The sequence below is a fragment of the Polistes fuscatus genome, unplaced genomic scaffold, assembly GCF_010416935.1.
Source record: "Polistes fuscatus isolate 324 unplaced genomic scaffold, CU_Pfus_HIC Scaffold3, whole genome shotgun sequence".
Lineage (NCBI taxonomy): Eukaryota > Metazoa > Arthropoda > Insecta > Hymenoptera > Vespidae > Polistes > Polistes fuscatus.
In genome coordinates, this window is record NW_025113107.1 from 11548861 (window position 1) to 11568233 (window position 19373).

General features: G+C 27.8%; 4 protein-coding genes, 1 long non-coding RNA gene and 1 other non-coding gene across 8 annotated transcripts in view; 3 read left to right on the forward strand and 3 right to left on the reverse strand.

Moving 5' to 3' along the window:
- Window positions 1–2270, reverse strand: part of LOC122519902 (RING-box protein 2) — a 41039-nt gene extending 38769 nt beyond the window's left edge. The window contains exon 1 of the mRNA XM_043639700.1: window positions 2039–2270. Coding sequence (XP_043495635.1) covers window positions 2039–2192 — 154 coding nt within the window. The 5' untranslated portion in view covers window positions 2193–2270. The remainder of the gene's footprint in view (window positions 1–2038) is intronic.
- A 541-nt stretch (window positions 2271–2811) lies between these two features.
- On the reverse strand, window positions 2812–14134 carry LOC122519904 (E3 ubiquitin-protein ligase KCMF1-like). Of its 3 annotated transcripts, XM_043639703.1 has the most exons (9): window positions 13807–14131; window positions 12590–12757; window positions 12374–12513; window positions 12064–12260; window positions 11303–11495; window positions 10154–10365; window positions 9623–10070; window positions 9201–9308; window positions 2812–5253 (listed from the first exon to the last, which is right to left on the reverse strand). In XM_043639703.1, exons 1-9 carry the CDS (start codon window positions 13820–13822, stop codon window positions 5248–5250), a joined length of 1488 nt encoding a protein of 495 aa, XP_043495638.1. In that variant the 5' UTR covers window positions 13823–14131; the 3' UTR covers window positions 2812–5247. The 3 variants fall into 3 exon arrangements, with proteins under 3 accessions (XP_043495638.1, XP_043495637.1, XP_043495636.1); XM_043639702.1 differs by lacking the exon at window positions 2812–5253 and having other exon boundaries at window positions 8117–9308; window positions 11303–11477; window positions 13807–14134; XM_043639701.1 differs by lacking the exon at window positions 2812–5253 and having other exon boundaries at window positions 8117–9308.
- Window positions 7891–8447, forward strand: LOC122519905. Its single transcript, XR_006304395.1, has 2 exons — window positions 7891–8016; window positions 8293–8447. It is a non-coding gene; the product is annotated as an uncharacterized LOC122519905 (long non-coding RNA).
- A 477-nt stretch (window positions 14135–14611) lies between the features above and the next one.
- LOC122519906 (dihydropteridine reductase) lies at window positions 14612–17063 on the forward strand. The gene is made up of 5 exons (XM_043639704.1): window positions 14612–14846; window positions 15988–16071; window positions 16161–16407; window positions 16490–16682; window positions 16786–17063. Exons 1-5 carry the CDS (start codon window positions 14757–14759, stop codon window positions 16883–16885), a joined length of 714 nt encoding a protein of 237 aa, XP_043495639.1. The 5' UTR covers window positions 14612–14756; the 3' UTR covers window positions 16886–17063.
- A 355-nt stretch (window positions 17064–17418) lies between these two features.
- Window positions 17419–17491, forward strand: Trnak-uuu. The gene has a single exon. It is a non-coding gene; the product is annotated as a tRNA-Lys (tRNA).
- Window positions 17492–18017: 526 nt separating this feature from the next.
- Window positions 18018–19150, reverse strand: LOC122519260 (ATP synthase subunit e, mitochondrial). The gene is made up of 3 exons (XM_043638604.1): window positions 19016–19150; window positions 18322–18478; window positions 18018–18142 (listed from the first exon to the last, which is right to left on the reverse strand). The coding sequence occupies exons 1-3, from the start codon at window positions 19070–19072 to the stop codon at window positions 18099–18101; spliced, it is 258 nt and encodes an 85-aa protein (XP_043494539.1). The 5' UTR covers window positions 19073–19150; the 3' UTR covers window positions 18018–18098.
- Window positions 19151–19373: the final 223 nt, after the last annotated feature.

The following is a 19373-nucleotide window of genomic DNA, read 5'->3' on the forward strand; positions in this document are numbered from 1 at the left end:
ACGAGTAATCGAAGGAGCTGGCACTAAGTGCACGCCCTTCGACTTGAACATTTTTTTGTTAATCATTGTAAGATTAATTCATTATTTTAATTATTGAAGATTTGTTCTCGTTACTAGCGAACATATTCATTTTAAGTAAATGAGCAGTCTATTGTTTTCGAACAAGTCGATTAGTTAGAAATTTGTAACATGCGTAAAGTGGCGTGAAAGAAATCTGCTGTTGACTAGGTATATAGTATTTGTTTTTATTACTTTATAGTGTTGCAAGGTCTACCTCAAGATAGTTATTTTACGATTTATTTAAATATATTTAGAATAGAAATTTTCTATGAATGCAGAAATGCTCTTGAAGCATTTGATAAATGATATACATTACAGAAGTATATCTATATTATGCATTCTATGCAAATGCACAAATAATAATTTTAAAATAAGTACTCATGGAAGGACGAATTGTCTCATTTAATGGCAATAAATTCTCAAATCAAATCAATGTATCCTTATGGTGCTCCATTAATGCGAGTTACCAACATTGTACATAGCCGTTAGCTTATATAAGCAAACATATGTATATAAGAATTAAAATATAAAATAGAATTAAAGGAATAGCAAATATATAGCAAATATATATATATGAAAGATATATATATATATATATATATGTATATATCTTTAGTTTGTAAAGAAAAAAAAGTAGATGAAATAGTAACAGAAATTCAAATAATAATTAAAATTAAAAAAAAAAAATTGGTGCAAAAAACCGTTTTAAGTAGATTATTATTGATCTTATTAAAATTGATATTTTAGAATAATTGCTATGCTAATATAAATGACGCAAAGTCTATTATACATAATCATGAGTTTGAATACATTTCATCTTTATAAGATGATCAGGGTGCTTAATTTTTTAATTATTCCAATGTACATTTATAACAATGTGAGTCCTAATTAAAAAGAATCTCATTTGAGCAGAATACTATTGTACCTCACAATTATTTGCCACATGAACATTATGTAAAAAACTTTGTATTTTAGGAACAAAAAATGTTATACTTGTTGAAATAACTATTAAAAAATGATTCCTTATTATCATTAACCGTAACAAAAAGTAAATAAAATGATTTTTGATAATTTAATACTCATGTTAAGTTTGTACAAAATATTGAAACAATTAATAGATAATGAAAAATATTTCTTTACATATTTAATCTTTTCTATGACTTCCTTTTCCTTATAAAATAATTCCATCAATACCTAAAATAATATTTCAGTTACTAGAGTAAATATTTCATATTATTAGACAAAATTTAACAAAATAATTTATATATAAATAGCTACATATATTACAATTATGATTTTAACACTACATATACTATGACCAGTCAAATGATCAATTATGAAATTTTTGGTACCATTTTTTACAAGTTATAGTGCTATCTATTGAGTCAAGAATTATTATCACATAAATGTTATATTTTTTGCTATATATATATATCATAAAATATATCAGTTTTTGAAGATGAGTCATTTGATCCGCTGTGGTAGAAATAGGTATACATAAAGCATCACTATGTTTAGTGCGAAGTATAATAATATTCAATATAATATGTAAATAATAAACATCAGTAATATTAATATAATTTACCCAACACGACTCCAATCTGCTTCTGTCAAAAAGGTAAAAGTATAACGCTGTCATTTTCTATTCTAAAGCTCAATAATTATCCATCGACAGTACAAATAACTTGATTTTACCTATACAAACAATTACATGTATTTTCAAAATGTATTTTCTATGAAACTACCACACAACATAAAGTAAATGATTAATGAACAGTAAAACATTTCATATTCTTTATTCTAATTGTAATTTAAGACCGTATTTGAATGTGTAATTGACACATGAAAAGAAACAAAAATTGAAAAGGAAAATCTATAATTGTTATACTAATAGTTATTAAAACATAATTGTTAATAATATTTTAATATAATAATCTAAAATGAAAGAAGTAAAAATTTAAAAAAAAAATACACTCACCCATAACCTGTACTCGACAAATGGCACATGTGTCACATTCGACATCCCAACTCCACATAGCCACGGCATTCCATTTCTTCAAAGTAAATAACTTGTCGTTTTTAACATTATCACCATCACCACGATCTCCTAAATCTTGATCTGTATCAGCCATGACTAGTTTTTAGGTTAGAATCACTCTGAAACAGACAACACCGTAGTCAAAGACGATCTGCTTCGTCTTATCATTCGATTCAAATCACGTGATTCAAGATGGCGCTCTACGAGATATCGAATTTCGCAATATATTCAAACAATTAAATTTGTTTTCTTAAATGTTTCGCGCGCTTTAATGTTAACATTCTTATTTAAAATACTATTTTTATAAAATGAAATTCTTTAAAAACGTATATATATATCGGCATTTAATATAAATAAAAATTAATTAACGCAATATTTTATTTCTCTTTATAACTTGTTATTTTTTTTCCCGCTAATTTTAAAACAAGAATATATATAATATATGCGAGTAAGTAATTTTATTAATTATGTACAATAATAATTGTTACTTTGCAAGGTTCTTAAATTCGAATTTTAGTTGAAATGTATTTCAGACGGTTATTACAATACACTTGAAAATGAATCAATGAGGCAAAGGATTAAATCTGATCGTCAAAACTGAGGATATTCGGTGGTTCCACAACTCATAATGATAAAACGAAAAAGATATTCATTAAACAAGTAATCTACATAAATGTAATCAAAATATGGTAAAACCAATAATGACACGTGCACCGATTGAATTTCCATTATATTCAGCATCAGAGGCATATAACACAAAGTACAATCAAACACAATGTACAGTTTAATACTTATTATGTATAAGATTTCATTTGAATTCTCTATTAGTACTTTTAATAATAATGTTCGTTAAACACCATTCCACAATAAACTTCTTGATCACCCACAGTATCTTCTTCATAGTTCGCATACTTTCACATTTCTTTTATTTATTATATATATGTATACGTACGTAACTTTCGATTATAATTCTGTTTAGAAATTTAGAAAAAAAACCAAAAGCATAAAATATATAAATCCACTAAAAAATAAATCAATACGGATTCACAAGTTTCGAAGTTTTCAAAGTATTCTCATTTCGCCTCGAAAATACGAATCGAAAGAAAAGCGGAAAGCATTGAAAAATAAAAAGAATATCCAACAAGAACAACAACAAATTTACCCCCATCCTCTTTTCTTCGAGTTCTTTTATATCGTGAAAATTATTTCAAGTAAAAATCGACAAAAAACACGTTAAACCGATTTTCGTAACTCGACGTAATTTAAAAACACTCTCAAAAATCAATTTCATTTTACATAACACGATACACTTCAATCACTTAGAATTTCCCAGTGACTGCACGTAGTATCTTCTTCCAAATATCTTCATTTACAATCTAATCAAATATCGTTTTTTTTTTATTCTTTTATTTTATCTTCTTTATGCAAAGAGTTTATTCGTAAAAAGAATCCTTACGTTCGCACGTTGTTCGAAGGAAATGAAAGAGACAATTGGAACAACGATTGGCGATCACGATCATCAATCATTTTATGTTAGTTATGTGAGATTTATAATTTGTTCGTATGAAAAAATACTACAAGACATACTCAATTAATTATTCTTTCTTTCACGAGGATATAAAATATGTATTTCAATAATATGAAGACGTATCGTGATCGTAAAAGTAAAGGTTTCTTTTCATTACATGATTTTTTTGTTCTTTTATAACTGTGACTTATTACGCAACATATACACACAACATCGATTGAAATCATCGATGTATCACTTATATATATGTACGTACGTATGTATGTATGTATATATATATATATTACAAATGGCCTTTATCCGCAGTAGTTATTCACTATCTAGAGATACAAGCCTTTAAATCAAGATTCAAAAATAGATAAGAAAATAAGGAACAGCTTTTCGTGCGATAATGTTAAGAAAAATTGTTAAATCTCCATAAAAGATAAAATAATTTCATCTCTTTACGTCGAGTTGTATGTGTCACAATTATGGATCTTCTCTCTCGATCATCATATTGTTTTTATTTGTTTACAAACTCATTTCTGGTATGTGTACACACATACAAACACACACACACATATACACGCATGCACGCCACGCACGCACGTACACGTAACATTCGCAATATGTTCGATCAAAACCTTCTTGAATGCATACTAAATAACAGTAAAGGTGCATTTTACGTTCATGTGGACGTCATTTAATAAAAAGAAGTATTTGCATTGAACAAATACTTGAAAGTATGTCACTGTGTTGTATACAATAAATAGTACTCGCTGCACTTATTGTTGTCCCTTCTCATTCACTCTTTCTCTCTCTCTCTTTTTCTTCCTTTTTTTTTATTCACTCACTCTTATTTTTAAAGAAATTTATTTTCGCTTAAAAACAAATTAATTATTGAGGTGTTAAAAGCCAAAAAAAGCTGTATATCTCTTACTTTGTCTCTTATAGTATTATTCCATCAATCTTTTTGTTACTAGTCAAAGAATATAGGTATTATGCACTTGTTTCTATGCACTTTGCACATATACACGCATAAAAACGTTAGAGAAGTCTTCGAACATGTACACATATTTATGCAAGTGTATGCGATAGGCATTGTCGCTTGAAGAAGTACAAGTTAAATCCAGATAGAAGTCGTGTAATCGAAGGAAATTTATCTCATCTTTCTAGTTTGTTTATTATTTATTTATTTGTTTGTTTAATTTCTTTTCTTACTTCTTTTTTTTAAGCTTTTTTTTTCTTTTCCAAAATTTTCCAAAGTGTTTTACTTTTTATCGGAGAAAACGAAAACACATACCTCGAACATATTCATCAAGATTACGTTCTTTCTCGAGGCTATAAATGTAATTGGACGCTACTCGAATTTCGATCTTCTAGAAATTCGTTGTAGAATTCACGTAAAGTATTTTCGGGAACGTTAATAAAATATGTTTATTTTATTTTATTTTTTTTTTTTAAATTCGCCACGTATGATAAAAAGTATTATTTATGTATTTATGTATGTATGTATTGTAGTATTGTATGTATTTATGTATTTATGTATTTATGCATGTAACTATTTTTCCCGGTTGCTTCCAGTTGTATCCCAATTTGTATGTACGGCAAGCCAAAGGTTAATTGGTAAAACGAATGACTCTCAAAGCTGCAACGAACAAAACTGTAACTGTAGAAATCTGTGGTAATGATATATCGAAGCAATCGTGTTATTTCTTCAAGTAAGTAGCGTATATATATATGGATATATACATACATGTACATATATATATATATATATCGTTCATTTCATATTTACGTCAAATAATTGGGAACTTAATTGCATTGAGAGTTATACAATAATCTTACTATTAATTTCATTAGCAGGTAGAAACTGAATAGGAATGGGATAGTCTTCGGGGCTTATGAGTGACAGGGATAACAAGGGAAAGAATCTTATTTTCTTTTTCTTATTTGTGTGTTTTTTTTTTCTTTTTTTCTTTTTTTTCTTTTTCCTACTCGAACGAAAATTACTTCGAACCTCACATGTATTCACTCTCTTTCTTTCTCACTCTCTCACTCTACTCTCTCACTCTCACTCTCACTCTCACTCTCACTCTCACTTTCACTCTCACTCTCACTCTCACTCTCTCTCTCTCTCTCACTCTGTCTTTCTCTCTCTCTATCTCTTTCTAATCTTAAAATGTGAGGAATTCACTCGTATGCTACAGGATACATATCTTTTACTAACACATAATACTGGAAATAAAAAAAAACCAAAAGAAAATAAAAATATTATAGATATCTATTATAATTTGCGAAAAATAATATATATGTAATTCCGTCTATATGTCATTAACATCTTTGGACCAACTCTTGTTTGGTGTATCAAATCGTTACAAAAAAGTCTTGCTTCGTTCTAACGATAAGCCTCATCACGTTAGTTTTAATTAATCAGTTTTATCATAATATATATACTCGATTTCAAATTGAATCTCATTTTGATGAGCCACATTCTATATTACTTGACCGGTTTATATATACGTATATTCTTTCTTTGATTTATCCTTAAATACATCAGCGTTATTTTGTTATTTTGTTTTTAGCTAATTGTATGAAAACATTAGCTCATAGGATAATAATCCTTGATATTTTTTTTTCTCCCATTGTTATTGTTCATAGATAAATTCAGTACGCAACTCTTTTCTATCTTTCTATTATTGTAAATCTACTGTACTTTTACATAGGCGTGTAATTTGCATTTTAAACACAGAATGTGAAGTTTTTCTTTTCTTTTTTTTTCTTCTTTTTTTCTTCTTTTTTTTTTGAATAAATATAACTTTTCTATATGGATAACAACTACAAGAAATAGATAAAGAAAAGAAATTATTGCGGTACGGTTAGGGGGAATAAAAAAGAAAAAAGCATAAATTTTTAGGCGTAATCCTTTAAACAGCTATTCTAAGTGCATCGAACATTGAAAAGTTATTTTTAAACAATATTACATTAGACAGATAGATAAGAGAGATAATTAGTGTTTAAAAAGGTACTAGACAAAGTATAAGGAAAAATCAAATCACATACTACATATTTTACTAGTTTTTTCATTACTTTTTTTTCTCTTTTTTTGTTCACAAACTTACGCACGCTCGTATGCGTTTGTTAATGTTTTAATATATTTATACATACATTTACGTAAATACATCACACATATATGCGCACATATACATGTATGCATTTATTTTTTATTTCTTAATTTTGTTTTCTTCCTTGTTAAAGTTCCTTATATTCAATTTTTTTTTACTGTATAGATTTTTTTCTTTTTTTCTATTTGCGTTTCCTGTTTTTAAATTTTTATCCACATTTCTTGCACTCAAATAAAATTATAAAATAAAAAATAATAATAACGGCAAACTTATTGTAAGGTAAAGGGTTATTATAAGAAAAAATTAAAAGAAAAGAAAGAAACAAATAAAACATGCGTAAAAACTAGGATTGAGAGGTAAGAGGAGGGGGCCAATCATCGACATATCATTAATTGCTCAATAATAGAAGCATCGTTTGATTCTATTTATAATATTTCTTTTGTAAACTTGTATCGAATGCATTTGCATAATTATATACGTCTTATGTAAATTCTGATTTAGCAATTTTAACACAGTCCTATTAAATCGAATATTGGAATAAGCACATATAGAATATTTCTGTATTATTAACTCATATTTTTTTTTCTTTTTTAGACATAATCATGAAAAATCCTTTCGATATTTTTTGTTTATTTTTGTTATTTTTGTTTTTATTGTTGCCGTATCTTTCTTCTAGAAAAAGCAATAAATTATTGCCCCTATTTCGTTATTTTCCTTGGCTTCGACATAATACACGCGTACAAACAGTACTATAATCGTTACTATTCTTAATTAATCATTATCATTATTATCATTATATGAAGTATAGCTTAAAATGGAGTGATTAGAAGTTCAAGAACAAGGGCATGCTTTAGAGGAAGGGGGGTCAATATTGACATAACGATTGTATGTATGTATGTACTTACGTAATTACTACGATTCAATAAAGAAATAAAAAATATGTTGAACTGCTTACAATCTTTCTTATTATATTTTTAATAAATATATGTGCCGATCTGATTTTCAATAGCAATATTTTTCATAATCCTTCTATGATAATCTTGATATTTGATATTAGAATGAATTTTATTCATTTTTAGCGAAAAAAGATTTTAAGCTTTTTGGTTTTTTATTATTTATTTATTTATTCTTTTTTTTTTTTAAGTTTTTTCTCCTTTTTTCTTTTAGATGGGCTGGTCAATGAAACTCAACCTTGATGCTACTGAAAACATCATGAAACTATTTTAACATGCCTTACGCGCACAGAGATACAAACTTTGAATTATTGTTTATTAGCGATAACACACGTAAATATGAAAAATTTAATCTTGTGATTGTGACTTAATTAATGATATATGCAAAATACATTGTGTGTGTATTTTTTTTTTTTTTTATTGAAAACTATAATTTCATTGAAACCTAAATTAATTTATTTCAAGTTTTACAGTAAGACGTAACACTAAATTTAAACATATAGTTAGTATTAAAAATCGCAAAAGAAATAATGTATAACTAAATGAACAACCTAATATATGAGCAGTGATTAGTATATTAATATTGACACAAATTCTTTCTCTTTACAGATAAATTACGTAAGGAGAAAGGAGCGGAAAATGATAAATTAAAAAATTAGTAGTATCACGGACCAACCCAGGCATATTGATTATGAATATTTTATAAATATATTGTATCTTTTTGAGTAAATAGTAGATAAACATATTACTACTCGAAAATAATAGTCAATTGTGTTTTAATTGACCCAAAACTTATTTTTGCTACTTTCATAAGAAGCAATGAAATAATTAAATAATATGACACGCATGGTATCGTAATTTTTAAATAATATGACACGCATGGTATCGTAATTTTTAAATAATATGACACGCATGGTATCGTAATTTTCAAATAATCGGGTACCAAATATTCTTCCGCTGATGTTTTAAAGATCCATCATTTCATTATATACGAAACCGTTAAACATATACTGTTGTTGTTTTTCAAAAAGGAATCCATTAATTTGAATGAAATTAAATTATTGATAAATTCATTTAGTTATTTAAAAGAACGTGGCAAGACTTGCTGTAATCGAAAAAAAGGAAATTAAACAAAGAAATCATATCCCGAGCATAACTGCAAGAAGTTATATACATTTTCTGCATACAACAATGAAATTAGCCCTTGCCCTTGTTCCATGTCACATAATGGTAAAAGGTAACGAGATTAGAGTTTGGAAAATAGAAGGGCAAAGAGGACCAGGAGAGAGAGAGGGGACATTTGAATAATTATTAATATATAATATTATAATAATAATAACAATAATGATGAGGTGTTCTAAACAGTGCTAGGACTAGTGCTAGAGGGTCCTGTGAGGAATCTGGGTGGATGGGTATAGGCTAAGGAGGGGTTAGTGCGGGGGTGGAGGTTCCGTAGATTGGTTTCTTCCATCTACAGCTCTAACTGGCTTTCTACGTGAAGGACCTGTAACACCAACCGGACCCACTCCACCTCTCATATATGCAGGTGCTGGGCTTGCTATGGGTTCTCTGATGGTCCCAGTACCGGTATTCCTAATTGGTGGAGGCAGTGGCTGCTGCAGTACCTATTTAATAACATTATTATCTAAAATTCGTATTTTATAAGTTCATTAATCGATATCGAAAGTAAATTAATAATCATTTTAGATTTTTTCAATGTATCTTTATATATATATGTATATATATATATATATATATATATATATAAATATATACTCGCTTTAAATAATCAGACATCTGAAACTACAATATATATTCTTCTAATCATTAATTACATATTGTTTACATCAGCACAATCTTTATTTCATTAATAAATAAATAAAACATTTTCGAAAATTAAATTCCAGAATTTTTATCCATATACTTAAGGAGGACTTACCAGTGGTTGGGGTAGTACAGTATGCATCAACGTTTGAACCATAGGTTGATTCTGCGACGTGATACTAGTAGAATTTGTAGATAATGCTTGAGTTTGCAGACCTGTTCCTACTACACTACCAGTTGCAGCTTGGACAATGTGCGATTGTTGTTGTGGCTGCACAGGCGGTGGCGTTACATGTTTACTTGATGTCTGATCTCGTTTTGTTTCTTGAGTTACATTTAATTTTTTCGTGGAAATCGTGGAAGCATTTGGTGTCTCAGGACTTGTCGTGGCAGTAGTTGCACTTGATATCGGGGTCTGTGCAATAGACAGTTGTTGCTGTAGCAAATCTGGCAATGTTTGCGAAAGCGTCCCAAGCGTAATTTCACGTACGAAGAGGCTTCTGTTTGCACTCTCGCGTTCAATATTTTGCAATTGCGAATCAGATAGTGTAGTTGTAATGCATCTGTACAAATTAAACAGATATATATATGAAATTTTTAAAAAACTACAAAAAAGAATAAAAAGAAAATAATTTATGGCAATTACCTAGGCAACAAAAACATTGAGTTCTGTGAGTTGGTAGATGAAACAACAGATGAGTTGGCCGCATTGGTTGCATTATTGTTACTACTTGTACTGCTTGCCACTACACTTGCCATAGTAGTAGAGTGACCACCACTTGTACCACCACCTCCACTAACTGTACCAATAACCTGTGTCTGTCTCCTGGGCAACCGTTCCAACTGTTGCCTAGCAGCCTAAAATGTACATGATATTAACATTAAAGATATTATCATTAACACAATTATTATCCACATAAAGCAATTACAAATTTTACGTATTTTATATTTCACTAATCAATATTAACGTATTTTTTGTGCGGTGAAAAATGTTTCCGCTCAAGTGCACAGATAATATTATATAGATACTTTTCTGACGTACTCTTATTTGATTGTTTACACCATTCTACATCATCTTGTTTTGATTGACTCGAAGTACGCGTATTAACACATTGCACGTCGATTGCGCGTTATTTACAGATTCTACCTTACAATTTTGTACAAACGTTTTTTTATCAAACAAAATATTTTGGAAAATGTAAAAAATCATTGAAGTATTTTATGTTGAATTTCTATTCTCAGTAAACAGCCAATATAACTTCTAAAACTCAAACATTCAGCAGATAAAATTTAGTCGTCCCACAATGTGTTCAGTTTGTTTGCAAAATTGATAACTTTTAATAAATAAAAAATACGTGTTTGATATAAATATTTTATAACTTCCAAATATTTTTACTAATTAGCTATTCTCTTAACACTTTCTCCTAACACTTCGCTCAACTAAGCCTTTATATTGTTAAAAGTGACATTGATGTGACTTCACATTGTAAATTTTAGGCGGCAAAACACAAATAATTTGAAACCTTAGATTAGATTTGTTTTCATTGAAATTAAATGATAAAATGTAAATACACTACACATTAATATATATTAGATACATTATTATATTTGTTGAGCGAAGTATCTGTTCGATAAAGTGTTAATTATTATTTTCGATTTATTTAATTATCACTATATTCAACTTAAATTAACTAATATGCTTATAAAAAGAAAAGAAAAACAATTTTTATCGAACATAAAAACTGTCGCAAAAATATATCATTCAAGAGACACAAGCTTAGGAAACTATACATACTCTAACTTGCTGCCGTTCCAATTGTAACTGCATTTGCAACTGCTGTAGCTGAGATGGTGCAGAAGAACTCTGTCCAGTTCCACTACCAGTTCGACGAACTCCCGACAGTTGCGATAACAATTCTGCTATTGGATCTATACCCTCTCGACTACTTGGACTTAAGCCCCCAGACGAACTGAAATGCATGTTGGACCTGAAGGTCCAATGACATTCCAATGAACATTATCTACAATAGGATGATAATGTGCCTTAACACTGAAAGATTATTAAGCCTTAGTGGTAAAGGTCACGAAAATTCCTACAAAAGTACTTTCACCGTTATAGTCTTACGTTGGAATAGGATTCCCAGCAGAACACTTTTACCATTATATTCGTATTCTAAAATCTTTCTTGAAACGCATTCTTATTATTGTTGTTAAAAATCTACGAAATTTATTTGATTGTATTGGAACACGTTCTAGTATCTTTGAACATAAACCTTTGAAATATAGACAAAAGATAAACTTTAGATAGGATAGTAAACAGTATCGTTATACAAGAGAAAATTATTTCGACCATACATAATTGGACGTTCTATTCATAAATAAAAAAGATTTTACAACCACTAAAGGTTAATAGTATCATATTTCATGAAAAATCATGCTGATGGAGGAGAAACATAATGCAGAAGGATGTTTTCCTGTTCACAAATCTTAAGTGTTAAAAATAATTCAACAATTGTATAATCATCCCTTATTATTAAAGACGGTATTTTTGTATACCTGCGCGGACGTTGCCCTCCTACACCTCTAGCTGGGTGTGGTATTCGTCTAACTCCATGCCGACTTGTAGCTGGCTCATCCAAAAGAGAAATGAGATCTCTTGGCCCACTACGATGTTCTAATGTCAAATGACCAGCAAAATCATCTGTTACATTATTTGGATCACCACCTGGTAAGGCTGCACAAACTGGACAAACCTAAGATACAGAATATCAAAGATATTAAAAGAATAGTCTTAAAACAATCTTAAAGTTTCTACAGTACAAAATATTTTTATTATAATAATCAATATTTCTTAAAATATACGCACAACTTCAAATGAAGTGTCTGGATGATCTGCAGCAACGTGTTCTTGCAAAGTAGCTTCTGTAAAACCCATTCTTGTGCAATAAGGACAAGTTAAAGATTGAGGTTGTTCTACACTGACACCTTCTCCACCGTAATATAATTCTGCAAAATAATAATTATATTAAAATACAGTCACTATTTATTTTACTATTTATTATATAAAAAATTAGTCACTAACCAAAATCAGATCTTGTAAGAATACACTGCATAGGATGATCGGTAAGGTGGCGTGTAGTACTTGCACCACCTTCATAGCAGGTAGCACATAAATCATAATCGTAGCATACGAGGCACTTATATCTGCGACCCCGAAAATTACCCTTTAAGCAGGAGTCACAGCTTACCCCTATAATGAAATTAATAAAAAATTAAAAATATTTATATTTATAAAAAAGAAATATAAAAAAAGAACATACGCAAATATAAATACAAATACTAATTATGCAATTACTCTTTAGAACTTTAATTTTTCTATGCATCATGATATACTACAAAAAGTAAATAGATAAATATATACATATATATGTATACATATATATAATAGATACGATATAGAAAAGACATGATAATATCAATGTTATTTATATATCATGTATATGTGCATCTATACAAGAACATCTTGTTATGCAAAAGTTATTATGATCCAAATCTTCATACTAAGAACACCAAAGTCAAAATTTTATTCAAAGTCATTATCTACAAAAATTACGTTAGCAAATGTAAATAAGTTTATATATATATAAGAAAATTATTCAATACATTTGTAACAAATATTATGTCATTGAGACACAATCAACAAAGACCATTAACAAAATTTCTCTAAGCTAGTATCAATAAATAAAAGATCTAAAATATAGATAAATGTCGGAAATAAGAAGAAATAATGTCAATATGTTTGAAAAGAGTAAAATTATCTGTCTTCAAGAATGAAGAGGGGGTGAGCGAGGGGATAAAAGAGACTGAGAATAAAAACTGATCTGGAAGTAATCAGCTGGTAATGCATTCTGACAACTTATCATTTGTCATTAAGCATCAATTAATGATCGTTTTAAATTGGAAAACATGAATAATATTGCCCATATTAAAAAGAATTCGATTTAATAGGTAAAAAAGTGTAATCTAAATTGGCAAAAATTCGAGTGAATTTTTGTGTCAGTGCTGCCATCTGGCACTGACATTAGGACGATCCGTCTTGAACTCAAAGAGAAACGTTTCAGAGAAACATTTAACATGAAAAAAAATCATCTTATTATCCCTGAATGCGATATAAATTTATCGTGAATATTTATTATGCCATCAGATATGAAAATCTTGTCTACTATTATTATATTAGATTGGATGCACGAGGAGGACCAAGCTGACTTGCTAGTCAGAAGGTAGCACACACGTACATACCTTCATGTCGACTCATTTTCCGTTTAAAATTTCATATACGTCGACAGCGCGGGGTTTCGCGATCGCACGACTTATAAAACACGATCACCGGTCGCCACTACGTCAGCTCGTTACGTCGTTCAGTTCGTTAAATGCGACGAGGAAAACATCAATCGTCAAACAAAAATTTTTCGTTAGAATTTCCAGCGTAAAACCTAACCCAACTAGGCTACCGTGACGTCACACTAGCCTACGCTCCCGGAGAACATTACGGGCACGGCCTCTCTTTCTGCACATGCGGCGTTGCCACGATTAATGTTTTCAGCGCGGGAAAAATACAATTTAAAATAATGAGATATATTCTCTAAAAATAATAATTACAAATATTTATAATATTTACTAAACATCATTGCAATAAAATTCTTATCTTTTATAAATTCTCAATATTTATAATTATCATTGTTTAAATTCATTATTTTCAAATTACAGATAGTGATATCATCGTGAAAAAAATTGACCAATCGCTAGTTAAAGAATTTCATAAACATTATTCAAATGATTTTGATGTCAAAATTAATATATACTATATATATACACGCATATATATATATATTTATATACTTAATCTTTTATAAAAACTGTATGTAAATTGTAATTATAATATAAATTAAGTTTATTATAACCTAAAAAAAATAATTAAATTAATCGTTTGTATTGTTTTGGTTTCTTATTCTAACGAATGAAATGATGTTTCGTGTCGGCCTTTAAGATGTTACTACAATATAATGTAATCCAAAATATCTTCTCGAATGATCATCTAGTATTTTATTCTATGTCGAGAACCGGCAATCTAGCAATCTCACGACATTTTCCGAAAGTCAGGTTCGTTCTTATTCGTATTCTTTCGTAGTCGATCGCTGAATCCCGGACCATTCTCACGAATCGCTGAATTTATGCATCTTTTGTGAACAATGGCAACGGTATTGGGACGTGTTATCGTTTACGGTGGAAAGGGTGCACTCGGTTCTGTTTGTGTTTCCCAATTTAAATCAAAGAATTGGGTAAGCATACAAATATTTCAATACAATATTATAATTCGAAAAAAAAAAATAATAAAAAAGTTAATTAAACATAAAGTAATCAGAAGTATATTAAACATATTTCGAATAATTTCAAATAAAAGATAAAAAATAATGTAATTAATATTATCTTTTACTTTTTCTTTTTATGAAAATGATTAAATGTATGAGTTTAATAAGTAACTTGTTTTTGATTTTGCGAAATATTAATCGAAATCTTGATTTAAACTGATTTATTGATAAGAAAACAATTTCGCGGGAAATTGAAATTTTATTAATATATTTAAATAATACCGTAAGAAAAAGAATTCCGATGATTTTATTTTTTTTCCTCTGAAGTATTTGTCATTTTCTACTTCTTTTTTTTTTTTTATATATGATAAGTTTATGGCACGTAACATACTACTTATAAAAACATGAAGGAAAGTTACGCAAGGACACAGAAATTGTGTTAAAGGATAACCTTGTTTACGGAGGCTAATACGCATTTCCTTCTAATGAAGAATGACTTGTTGCAATATTGTAATAAAAAAATATTCGAAAGCTTATAAAAGACATCGTAAAATCTTATTTCCGAGGATATCTTTTAATGAATTATGTTTTTTATAGATAAATAATATTAAAAAAACACTTGCGAAATAAATAATCACTTTTTTTATTGTAGATATTTATTTATCAATCAAATTTATTCTCAAAATTCTAAAACATTTGAAGTAAGATTTGAAAATTCTTTTTTTTTTATGATATCCTTTTTCTAATGGATGAAACTTACGTATATTGATAAGATGCGCAACACGTATCTGTGCATGTTATCTTATAGATCGGAACAATTCCTTTCGTGTAAATGTATATGTATGAGACAGTATATTTTCCATATGTTTTATATTTTATATATAATATTTAATATTATTAATCTTTTAACAATAATTATTATTTATTATTTTTAAATATATACTAATTTATTTAAATATATGCTAATATATATTAATAACAATTGTTATAATTTGTTTAAATAAAATAAATTAGAACCATCTTATTTTTTGCTATTTATCTGATTATTTTGTATTTGATTTATTTTATATTAAATTGTTTAATTATAAAAAATATAAAATATTTTTTTCAGTGGGTTGGATCTATTGATATGAAACCGAATGAAGATGCAGATGCTAACATTGTTCTAAAAGCTACTAGAAACTGGGAAGAGCAGGTGAATTTTGAAAAATCTAATTTTAATTTTATTATTAATTTTTTATATGAAATAATGATATTAATATAATTTCTATATATATTATTTAGGAAAGTGATATCCTATCAGAACTGAAAAAGATTTTGAATGAAGAAAAAGTAGATGGGGTAATTTGCGTAGCCGGTGGATGGGCTGGAGGAAATGCTTCTAGTTCAGATTTTATCAAAAATAATGATCTTATGTGGAAACAAAGTGTTTGGAGTTCAGCTATTGCGGCTGAAATTGCATCTCATTATTTGAAGACAGGAGGATTTCTTGCATTGACTGGTGCTAAAGCTGCATTAGAAGGAACCCCAGGTCTTTAAAAAATTCTTTAAATAGAATTCCTTCTAATTCTTTTAACAAATGACTGAGAAAATCCCATTATGTAAATATTTAGGTATGATTGGTTACGGGATGGCTAAGGCAGCAGTCCATCAATTGACCAAATCCTTAGCTTCTAAGGACAGTGGTTTACCTCAAGATTCTATTGTATCCGCTATTTTACCTGTTACTTTGGACACCCCAATGAATAGAAAGTGGATGCCTAAGGCTGACAAAAGTACATGGACACCTCTTGAATTTGTATCAGAGTATGTATAACATATACAATAAATATTGTAATATATACATATTTTATAAATTAATAAATTATTAAATTATTTATTAATAAATATATTTTTTTATCATTAATAGCTTGTTTTGGAAATGGTCTCAAAATAAAGATCGTCCTGCCAATGGTAGTCTTCTTCAGCTGATTACTAAAGACAACAAGACAACATTGATAGAATCTTAAAAATAGAAATGAGATTCTGGAAAAAGATTAATGGGAACAAAAATCTCTGAAAGCATTTAAGACAATAAATAATTAATCATTATAAAGAACAAAAAATATTGTATGTCTCGACATAAATTCTGTGAATATCCAAGTATATTATATTGTTAGAATATATTGTTAAATGTTGTCTGTTTCATTAATATTTCTTTTAATTTCTACATAGTTTTACTCCTATAACCATTCCACAATGATAAAATTATTTTTATTTGTACAGACAAATATTATTGTAAATAATTATAATTCTTATTATACATATATTTTATGATTAAAGTGCATTCCTAAATAAAGATCGTGATTGTATTATCCTTTTTCTTTCACTTATTTTTGGTATATTAATTTAAATAAGCCGGAAACAAGTTATTCTTTTTAAAAATATAGTAGTATTATTTTGTATATGTTTTCGATGCTAAATGTAAATATTACTGTATTGATTTTTAATTAATAAATAAAATTCTAGCTTACGTACCTATATTTCGCCAGGCTGTATAAGCGCCTGGATAGCTCAGTCGGTAGAGCATCAGACTTTTAATCTGAGGGTCCAGGGTTCGAGTCCCTGTTCGGGCGATTTTTTTTTTCTCGTTATATGAATGTTTTCCAATGAAATTAATAGAATTTTCTTTTCTTTTATTTTTAAAAATATTTTTATACCTAATTTAAATTATTAATATTTTCAAATATCATTTCTTTCTCATGACAGTTTAATTAACATTTAATAAAACAATTGAACAGTAAATTTATACAAAAATATACATATATGAAATAAATCTTACAAAGAAAAAGTCTTCACCTATATTAATTCATTAAGATTTTCTTAAATAAAATATCAATTTTAAACTTAATGACTTGAAAAAATCAAATTGTACTTAATGTAAATGATAAAATACAATGCTGTGTCTTAAAAAATTTAATAAAAACTATTATTATAACATACGTATAATTTTTTATAAAATAAATTATATATATATATATATTTTTTCCATAAAAAAGAAAACTTTTCCTCGCAATAATTAAGTAAATTTTTTACATCTTTCAAAACAAGATTTCCTATTAATGTATTAAGATAATTTAATGAGCAATACATAGGTGAATATTGAATATTATAATATTTTTATTATTATTATTTACATGAAAACAGTTTCCATTAATAATACACTAGTAAGTATACATAGAATTACTTATTTGTTTTTAGGAGGTCTTCTATCATCTTCTTTTCAGCTGAAAAGAGAAAAATAAATAGAGTTAGTAATATCAATATATCAAGTATAGATTATACATAAATTGTATATGTTAGAAAGCACTTTTTAAAATGACAATTTATTTTGTTCCAATAAAATTATATATTTTTAAATATAAATCATTATAATTAGTTATGTAAAATAATAAAGAACAATTACCTTCTAATTTCATCGCTCTTTCAACTGCTTCTCTTGCTTCTCGTGCTGGTCTCTCTCTTTCTTCTTTCTCTCTACGAGCATTTTCTATTCTACTAAATTTACGTTGAAAATAAGCTCCATATAATATTCCCACAGTAAGAAATGTCCATCGTGAAAACTGAATATAATATTAAATTCACAGATATTAAAACTCTTCTTTTATTCAATATATATTTAAATATATACAAATAAATTGTTAAAAAAATTCAGATAAGATTAAGAACAATGCAATAGTAATCCCTTTAAGATACATGTTTTTTTTTATCAGATTATTCTATATATCTTCTATTTATTCATAATTAATTTTTATTTAAAATGAAAAACATAGATGTCAATTAGAAAGAGATAAATTCAAATCAATATTGCATAGAACTATTAAAAACAATTATATAAAGGTTAGAAAACAAATGACATACGAATTTCGAACAAACTGTAAACAATGAAATATTAATTTCAAATAATAATGTATTGTTGTTTAATTTTTCAATCATAAAATAAAAGTTATATAATAAAATACAATTTTTGAATGAAAATTAATTTTATCAATTAATACGTAATAAGAAAATAAATTGTAATATGTTACTATATGAAGATATATATTTATTACTCGTCTAAAATGTATGTTAACACAGATATTAAAATTATTTTCATGTACCTTTATTAAAGGAGATACCCGAACGGGTCTTGGATTAAGTTCAACAGAGGACGACATTTTGTTACTGACGTCTCTCCTATAATGTTTCTGTACTATCCTCGAATACTTCCTACTCTCACCAGCAAGTAACTATTAGTAATATTAAACCATTCCTATGTAACCACGTAAATATCCAACCATTGCTAATATTTACAAATCTAATGCTTTGAAGCGGAAGCACAAAAGCACACCATCAGAAAGTTACTAGATTTTAACTTATCGTTGACCTCGGCAATAATCGATACTAAACTATTAGTTACAATAGACTTTTTTTTGTCTGGTTTAATTATAAATTAATTATTATCAGATAAGTACTTGT

What these genes read in the sequence shown, in the direction of transcription:
- LOC122519906 (XM_043639704.1), top strand. Translation starts at nt 14,757, where the DNA reads ATGGCAACGGTATTGGGACGTGTTATCGTTTACGGTGGAAAGGGTGCA. An exon ending in AATTTAAATCAAAGAATTGG is followed by an intron (nt 14,847 to 15,987) that starts GTAAGCATACAA and finishes TATTTTTTTCAG; the next exon opens with TGGGTTGGATCTATTGATAT. An exon ending in CCTCTTGAATTTGTATCAGA is followed by an intron (nt 16,683 to 16,785) that starts GTATGTATAACA and finishes TATCATTAATAG; the next exon opens with CTTGTTTTGGAAATGGTCTC.
- LOC122519904 (XM_043639701.1), bottom strand. An exon ending in GGAGGGCAACGTCCGCGCAG is followed by an intron (nt 11,496 to 12,063) that starts GTATACAAAAAT and finishes TTGGACCTTCAG; the next exon opens with GTCCAACATGCATTTCAGTT. An exon ending in TGGAACGGCAGCAAGTTAGA is followed by an intron (nt 10,366 to 11,302) that starts GTATGTATAGTT and finishes TGTACATTTTAG; the next exon opens with GCTGCTAGGCAACAGTTGGA.
- LOC122519260 (XM_043638604.1), bottom strand. Translation starts at nt 19,072, where the DNA reads ATGTCGTCCTCTGTTGAACTTAATCCAAGACCCGTTCGGGTATCTCCT. An exon ending in GGGTATCTCCTTTAATAAAG is followed by an intron (nt 18,479 to 19,015) that starts GTACATGAAAAT and finishes TATTATATTCAG; the next exon opens with TTTTCACGATGGACATTTCT. An exon ending in AAGAGCGATGAAATTAGAAG is followed by an intron (nt 18,143 to 18,321) that starts GTAATTGTTCTT and finishes TTCTCTTTTCAG; the next exon opens with CTGAAAAGAAGATGATAGAA.